Raw genomic sequence first — 8872 nt, forward strand, 5'->3', positions numbered from 1 at the left:
ACGACAATTTAAGCAATTATTATAATAATTCAGACGACATCAACAGGATTCAAATTTCTTTGCATCACACATAAGGCCAACAAATATTATTGCCGTGCTCCCTACTGAGTGGCTTCATAGCTCAGTTGGTAGAGCATTGCACCGGCATCACAGAGGTCATGGATTTGACTCCCACTGAAGCTGCAGGATTTTTCAGGTGTCCTATCACCTCAACACACTTTTCCACTTTATCTATTCTCCAAAATCATCCCAAATACATCGTGTTGCTTTCAGAACCTTTTGATTCAAATTTCACTTTTTTATTGGCTTTGAAAGACGGGAAAAGTAGTCATACTTTGATCCATAACCAAGCAATGAAGGGGAATGGGTGCGATACCAGGTTGACGTCACAAATTAATTTGCATTGAGAAAAGTGAATTGAGGTGATAGGCACTTTACATTATCCGCTGATAAGTGAGAGCATTGCTTTCAATCTTTCATAAAAGTATTACATGATTGGATGAATTACAGTACAAAGGAATCTGTACTTCACAAGCATAACAATTTAATACTACAGGAATGATAAAAAATTGCTGCAAATTGCAAAGGCACCCATCAGAAGAAAAATAATTATCTGCCTCAAATCTGTTGACTAAAGTGCTCAGAATCCTGTGCTTTTATTCATAGCTCCTCCACAACCTTAATGCATATATTGCACTTATGACCATAACCAATGCAAGGATTTTAGGATGGATTAAGGATCTAAACAATTATTTGTCTGATGTAAGAGCATACCTTGACCTGTAGTTTGAGAGGAATGCTGCTGCTGGAGTCTTTGGAATGGAAAGTGGTACTGTACAAAACAATCTGTTTCACCCCACAAAGTGCTGCCAAATACTGACAAGCCTCTGATGTCTTCAACTGTTATCTCAAACTGGTGTTCAACTAAGAAAATGTTTAAAATGAACCTCTCACTAGAATTTCACATTCTCAAGTAAAATACTCCACTTGAATTAAAATTCATGGTTCGGTTCTGCCACTATGCAAGTTTGGTTTAACTCACAATGTCATCTCCCGGTTGCACCTATCGGTCCTTTAAAGTTACAAAATAATTGAAGAACTGCCAGGCTGATTGAGAAAATTAAAAAAAGCTATAATTAGGTTTTTGGTTGGTAGGAGGTTATCCATGTCTATGTGTTTTTACAATGCAAATTTAACTTTCTTTTACATTAGTGTAATCACCAAAACCTTAAAGCTTTTAAGTTGCTTTTTGTATTCTTTGGTTTGGAATTATGAAGCTGAAATGAATACACAATAACCTTATCTTACCAAGTTCTTCATTTTCCATTGAATTCACAGCTTTATTGCCATTATCATGAAATCTGTGAAAGAGTCGAACTAAAAGTGAGCAAGGGGCAGAAATTGAGATTTCTTTCTAGTAAACTATAACTTTCTGAGTTTAGGAACTACTTTCATTGCTAAATGTCATGCTTCAGTAACAGTCATACTTAATGGTGTCTCACCCAATCCCAGGAGTTACGGCCACATTTGATGAGATCAAACAATGGCTACATTTGAAAACATGCGGAAAGAAGGAATCAATTTTACAACCATTAATTACTTAATGGTGGCCAAAATTATAAACAATAGACCGAATGCATAAATGGCAGCCAAAAAAATATTCTTTTGTTTATGTGCTAATTAGACTCACTAGCCTCGCTCTCAAGCAATATTTCTTTTCTATTTTGTCCATGCAAACAAGGCTAGTGAGGTTAATTAGCACATGACAAAAGAATATTTTTTGCCCGCCATTTATGCATTCGGTCTATAAACTGCATTCCTTTTCATCATGTATTAAACATGATCACTGGATAATGCCATTCTGTTACTAGCTTAGCCTTATCCTGGAGGTATGCATGCACAAAATTCTGAAAGGAACATACATGTAAGCAATGGCAGAGGATTTTGGATTGATCACTTAAGCTTTGCAGGAATTCTGCCCTTGCAACGAAAAAGGGGACAAAATTATTAATGAAGAGACTTCCATATACTGAAAGGTGATTTGATTAATCTTGACTCGAGTGTTAAATTTTGAATATAACAGACAGCCTGTCTTGTTAATCCACTGCCAGATGGAAACAAAAAGCTTTTTCATGCCAAAAAGTTTATTTTGGATCTGATATCCAGCGAAAATTCGCTCTCATTACTTTTGAACAGTACTGTAGCATTATTTTTAAAGTTCCTAATATGAAGTAAAAAATATCTTTAATTTGCTTATTTTAAACACCTGATGAAAAGTGGTGTTTTCTATTTTGGAAGACCTTCTCTCGTTCCAGAGATATTAAAGTTTTAATTCAAAAATAATTATTGATGATGTCACAAACTGTACAAATGACTGTAATAAATCCAAAAATTGAGAATACCTCCCAAAATATTGGAGTAATGATATGCAAAATTAGTGTCAATAATGTACATCCTATAAGGCACAAAACTGCCAACATTAACATGTTGCTATGACAACAGTCTCGTTTCCAGACCCTCTCTTTAATGAACCAAATATCTTGGATTTTGAACAGATAATTACAAGCAAATGGTCAAACTTGAAACACATGTGCTACCCATAATAATGCATAATGTCACATCACGACAATAAACAATAAAATCGCTTCTGTGTTAAATAGACCCAGAAGCTTTGAGATCTGGGGATCCCGGGTTCCAGACACATTCTCACCACTGGTTGAATTTGTTCCTGGTAGTCCCTGGTTCAACTTCTCGGCTGCACTTGTAAATAGCCAACTAGCTTGCCTCCGGCCAGTTGGCATTCTTAACAGTTGTTGTTGAATGTTCTGTTCTGTCGATATATTGTGTTCATTGGCTATGAAAAGCCCCTATGGGGAGTGGTCAATTGAGTATGTATGTATGTATAGAGGGTATCATTTTGTGCCTTACTTGATCAATGACTATACGTGGAATACAATTTTCTCTTTAATTCTAACTTCAAAAACTTAATAATAATTCATGCGCCTAATGGCCGATAAAACATTGCATGACTGTATGAGCTTTATAAAACACTCCTTGTTACTATTCTCTAAATAGAGAATACTAATGAGGCATAGCTTGTTTTTCTTGTATGCTAATATTCTCCTCTCACAATTTGAACCATTGCTCTGAGTCCAGAGGGACACAGTCGTTGTGGAATGTTTTTTAAGCCATTCAAAAAACTAGCAGCACATATTTTAGTGGGTCACTCGGCTACACATCATGTTTTTAAACCCTGATAAAACACTGCTGCTTGTTTTTTAAACATTTAAAACTAAACATTCCATTTAATTATTCGTATCTTATAATTCAATAAAAACTAGTCTGTTTGTAGTAAACAATAATAATTATCGAAGTGTAACTAAAAACAATTTTTTTTTGCCTAGAGTTTGTAACATATGAAAAACTGCTGCACAGTTTAAATATACTGCATACATCAATAATAACCTTGGAATATCCAGTTGATGAGCTGGGTGTGACACTAATCCAACAGGAACCTCTCCTCCACACTTCATGTTAAGGATGGCTGAAATCTGCAGATTGTAAGAAAAATAGTAATTTACCAGTAACCACTAAATTGCTTATGCTCAGGAATAAGATGGTTTGCTGAAATTGAATTATCAAAATGTTATTGGTTTAGAATTAAGGACTATTGTGGTTGACTAACGTCTTGACAAGATGCCCTGCCCTGGGTCCACTGATGTGGAATATATTTCAAAATGACTTGTCCTTTTTTGTTAAATCAAGCTTGTCTATGTACGCAGACGACCATCAGATGTTTCACATCGGAAACGATCAATCTAGTGTTACCTTGGAGCTTAGAGAAACTGCGCGCAATGCCACTAACTAGCTGGTACGACTCCAATCTTCCAGCTGGGAATCTTAAAAAGTATCACACTATGAACATTGGTGACAGTAAAGACAAAAACAATGTCACACATACAATCTGTATGAACAATGAAGAAATAAAAACAGTAGGAAAGCTTGAACTCTTAGGAGTAATCTTAGACTCCAAACTTCACTAATCATATCAGCTCAATCTGTAAGAAGGCCAGGCAAAAGATAGGAGTGCTTATGCAACTAAAAAATCTAATTCGTATGTGCCAAACTAGTGCTGTTCAAAACAGCGATTCTACCCTACTTAACATATTGTCAATTAGTTTGGCACTTTTGTAAAGCCATTCATTTGTGCAAGATAGAAAGACTCCAAGAGAGAGGCTTAAAGGATGTGTACAAAGATCTTCACACAACTTACACTCAGAACTACTCAAGAGGGCTGAGCTAACAACACTAAAGAATAGATGCCTGCAAGATGTATGCACCCTTATGTATAAAGTCAAACAGCCTATATTTATTTAGCAACATTTTTAATACTCATAGCACTTTCAACCAAAATTATGGAGAAAACTGCCAAAAAATATCAGATCCGCAAAAATTTTGAACAACTTTAAAAGTACTATTCGAAAGTTTGATGTTAGCCCTCTGTTGGACGACAGATGTATGCGTTGTTCTTGCTGTCCATCTATGTAGCTCGTTATTAATGCGGACATAGTTTTTCAGTGAGTGATTAACCCATTGACTCCCAGGGGTTCCCCATTGACGAGTAAAATTGTCTGGCGTTAGACAGCTAGAGTAAAATACTACATCTGGCCGGTTTAGGCTGGTTTGGGTGTCAAAGGGTTAAATAATTATTAGGTGATAATATTATGACAGCATTTATCAACAAATTAGTTCTTAGATTTAAATAATTTTTAACTTCATTTTCTCAACTTTACTAAATCTTAGTTGAAAAGATTTTACCTTTCATTTTTGTCTCCCCAATTAGTAGAGCACTTGTGCTCGGCTATTAAGCCTTGGGACTTAAATAAGTAGTCATTCATTCATTCAGAATGGTAGTATAAAATATTTGATATAGAAGCCCTTGGGCAAAGCAAACATAACAGGACAGTGTGACTTGCACACTCATGGATAAGTAATTTCTAATACGAGTACACAAAATTGTGCATTAATGGTAATTCTACAGGGAGCTTGGGAAAAGAAAAAAATAGGTACATGTTGCGTACAGTACACGTGGGTAGTGTACATGGTACACCCTGGTTTTGTTGTGTTTGATATTTCAATTAGTGCTATATTTGCCTAGCAGTGTCAACTTGGCTGGATTTTCAGAAGGGAATAACGTTCGATTGCATTATACGCAAGTACTTGATAGAAGTTGATATTGCTATTGTTAAAAATAGGCATTCGAAGGATGCATAGGTGGGCTATATAGAATGAAAGAATATTTTTAATAACTGTAGCATCATGGAATACCTGTAAGATTAACAAATTGGTGTCATGCAGTCTTTCATGTTTCTGTCCTGTTATTGATCATGAATTTTGTCATAACATTGTCAAAGTAGCTGTGGATCCACACGGCGATAGCAATATTATAATAATAACAGAAAGGCAGAGGGGTCAAGGTTAAGTCAAAACACAAGAAGAACGCGAGACAAAAATGCAAGAATCTCCAATATCAATATTTTTGCAATCTGCCGTGACCAATATTGTGTCAATATCGCATAAACTATAAATTCATGTGTCTGTCTGCTTAATGACGATAAAAATTAGCCGGTGAGTGCGCAAAAATTTTGCAGTCATGGTAAAAATAATAATAAATTGAAATTGAAAATCATGGTTTACTTCATGTGGTTACAAATATTGTAAGCATGGTTTTCGTTGATCGGGCTTTTGGTTTCTGTTTAGTTTTAGTAGACAAATGGAAAGCAATGTGCCAATTTCAATGAACATCAAGGGGTAACAAGTGAAATGAGCTCAATATTATAGATAATGTAGAAAAAAATGGAGTCAGTTCAGGGGTAATTCTCATCAATTTTTTTTTCTTTTCTACTCTCTTAACCCATTGACCCCTGAGAGTGAGTCTGAATAGATTTTACTCTGTCTAACGCAAGACTATTTTCCTCGTCAATGGGGGGCATCCTAAAGCGTTTGAGGTGTCATTGGATCAATATATTATAATATGCCATACTAGTTTACCTAAATGGTAGAAATGCTGCTAGGGGGAATTAAGGGAGATGTTCAATTATGCTTGAGGGAATTTAACGATGGTTAATGCGTGGAACTGAGGGGAGATTTTAATAGGTCTTGAGCAGGGACGGTACAAAACATGGACCCCAAAACTGGACCCCACTCGAGAGCCAAGAGAAGAAAACAATAGGTGGTTTTCACATTGACGTCATCAAATCGCAACAAGTTTTCAGTTCCGCGACGTCTTTCATTTATATAGCATTTTGAATTTCCAAATTGTCACCTTGCGTAACACCATGATACAATGCTTATTTGGCTAAAAAAAATTATATCGAATCTCAGCAGTTTGATCTCATGAGCAAAAAGTAAGCGCTTTCAATCCAGATGATTTTGTTGAGTCCCGGCCACCATACTGGTGGACCACATAGTGTCTCCATACAAACCTTCATGAAGTTGTGTGAAATGTTTAGGCAAATAACTCACAATGTACTGCACACACCTCAGAATTGGAGAAGTGGTTAAAATAATTATTTGTTTTCTACAACATTCCAAGTTCTTCGCCTTTTTCATCGAATGACTTCAAATTTATTTTTTTGTTGCATGGCAGTGTAAACTATCTAAAGTTTGAGGATACAGAAGTGAAATGAAAAACTGAGCAAGATCAACAAGATCATTCAACACATCTTGATTCCTCCATTCGTGCATAACCATGATTCCTTGCACCTTTGACCACAATCTCTTGCGTTTAATAGAAAAATGTGTTCCTCTCCCGATTAGAGAGCTTCCTCATTTGTTTGCTTCAGGCTCACTCACTGCAGGCCGAAATAAACAGTGAATCATAGTTTCAGAATTGTTGTTCACCGGGAACTGTTACTGATAACTTGAATAAAATATAGTGGTTTGGAGCAAGGGATGTGTCACACATTTTGGAGGAGTTTCAAGGTGTTGTCCCCTAGATGGTTAACTGAAATAAGTACTGTAAGAAGTGTTTTTTCTCACACACCACTAGGACCTGGGAATGCATCAGGTGACCTTAGGCAGCTTCTTTCTGTTGTTTCTGTTTTTCTCGCGAGGCCAATGATTCTTTGCCTCGTTATTTATGCCTACCGTGATCTGGATAGTGTTATTTCTTGCTGGTATTATTTTGTCCAGAGAAATGAATTTTCTCCAATTTTGAGGATTTTCAATCTGGGATTTGCCTTCAGCAACCGAAATCCTCAGTTTCACCCAGTTATTCAGTTTCAGTTCAGTTCTTTATTTTTCTAATAGGTATTGTTAACAAATTGGACATGCCCACAGGTTGCAGATGCTAATCTAGGTGGATCATGTCGTGACTAAAAAGAGTAGGTAGACAAGTTTACAGGAAAATCAAGAAGATAAATGTACAAGAATATAAATTATAAAATTAAGTTTGTGAGCTAATTAGTACCACATTAAGAGAAAGCGCACCGTGCACCGGTGGCTCAGTTGGTTGAGTATCGGGCTGTCAAGCGGGAGGTCGTGAGCTCGACTCCGGCCGGACCAACACTCAGGGTCTTAAAATAACTGAGGAGAATGTGCTGCCTTTGTAATTACATCTGCAAATGGTTAGACTTTCAAGTCTTCTCGGATAAGGACTGTAAACCGGAGGTCCCGTCTCATAACACTTGTTGGAAATTAAATAGTATGGGACATTAAAGAACCCACTCACTGTCCGATAAGAGTGGGAGACGTAGTACCCGGTGTTGTAGTCTAACCTAAGCTGGACGGGGACATCTTTCACTTCCATAAAAATTAATTGTAAACTGCATAACAAGCAGTCTGGCTAAAGTCCCCCACAAAAGTATTGTAAAATTAGTCCTGAAAAGCCCCGTGGGGGAGAGACTAATAGCAAATCATTGTGTATCATTGTGTATCAAAGCGCCATGAGACATCTTATTTTACAAAAATTCTACATAGATCTAAACCTGGAATAATACAATTAAGGCTATACTTATTATTCTAAAAAAGAAAATACAATAAAATCTTAAGAAAACTTTACCTTTTGAATAATGTTTCGTACATCAAGGTAAGAATCTTCCGAAGTCAGGAAATCGAAAAGTACTCTTTTAATTAAAGTCAAGATTTCTTAATGTAAGAGGCATCTCGTTCCAAATTGTTGTTCCAATTCTAGAAAACGAGTTTAGTTGAATAGAGAGTCTAGAGATTTGTGAGTAAAAGTTATTCGAAGCAGAGGATCGGGTATTATAAGAGAGAATATTAGAAATGTCTTGTTCAAAACAGGTCTCGAATATTTCTGGGTGCATTTCTGTGTCTAATGTCAGACATCAAGTTAGCTGTAACTTCATAATGAGAAAAGTGTAGCGGTAAGATGCTGGCATCGGAAAAAAGAGGAATTGCATGCTGATTGTGATCAGAAAAATGAATAAAGCAGAGAGCTCGTTTTTGCAGCTTGAGAAGCTTATCTAGATATGATTTACATGCTTGGCCCCAAGCTACCAGACCATAGCTTAAGTAAGGAGCAATAAGGGATCGATAGATATTTAAATGTTAGATGTTAAACCTATAGTTAGGCTGATTTTAATTACTATATGATCAATATGGTATTTCCAAGATAAGTTATTATCAATTAGGATCCCTAGATATTTTACAAATCCTTACATTCTAAAGCTACATTTTTATTTTGCTCATTATCAAATATCATAATTTTAGGTTGGTAAGTGAGTTTTCTTGTGAGCAGGAGAAAATAAATATGACGAAGTTTGCTTTTTTTATATTCAGGGTCAATTTATTCGCTGTTAGCCAATCATAGAGTTTACAGAATTCCTGGTTTACAATTAATTCCAGTAAC

The 8872-nt window shown here is 36.1% G+C and overlaps 1 protein-coding gene across 3 annotated transcripts in view; it reads right to left on the reverse strand.

The window, feature by feature from the left end:
• The window catches only part of LOC138000795 (C2 domain-containing protein 3-like), a 114136-nt gene that overhangs the window by 48839 nt on the left and 56425 nt on the right, over positions 1 to 8872 (reverse strand). For all 3 annotated transcript variants that reach the window (XM_068847446.1, XM_068847444.1, XM_068847443.1), the window contains 3 exons: positions 3466 to 3551; positions 1309 to 1361; positions 775 to 924 (listed from right to left, as the gene is read on the reverse strand). In XM_068847446.1, coding sequence (XP_068703547.1) covers positions 775 to 924; positions 1309 to 1361; positions 3466 to 3551 — 289 coding nt within the window. The remainder of the gene's footprint in view (positions 1 to 774; positions 925 to 1308; positions 1362 to 3465; positions 3552 to 8872) is intronic.

Source organism: Montipora foliosa, chromosome 4 (genome assembly GCF_036669935.1).
Source record: "Montipora foliosa isolate CH-2021 chromosome 4, ASM3666993v2, whole genome shotgun sequence".
NCBI lineage: Eukaryota > Metazoa > Cnidaria > Anthozoa > Scleractinia > Acroporidae > Montipora > Montipora foliosa.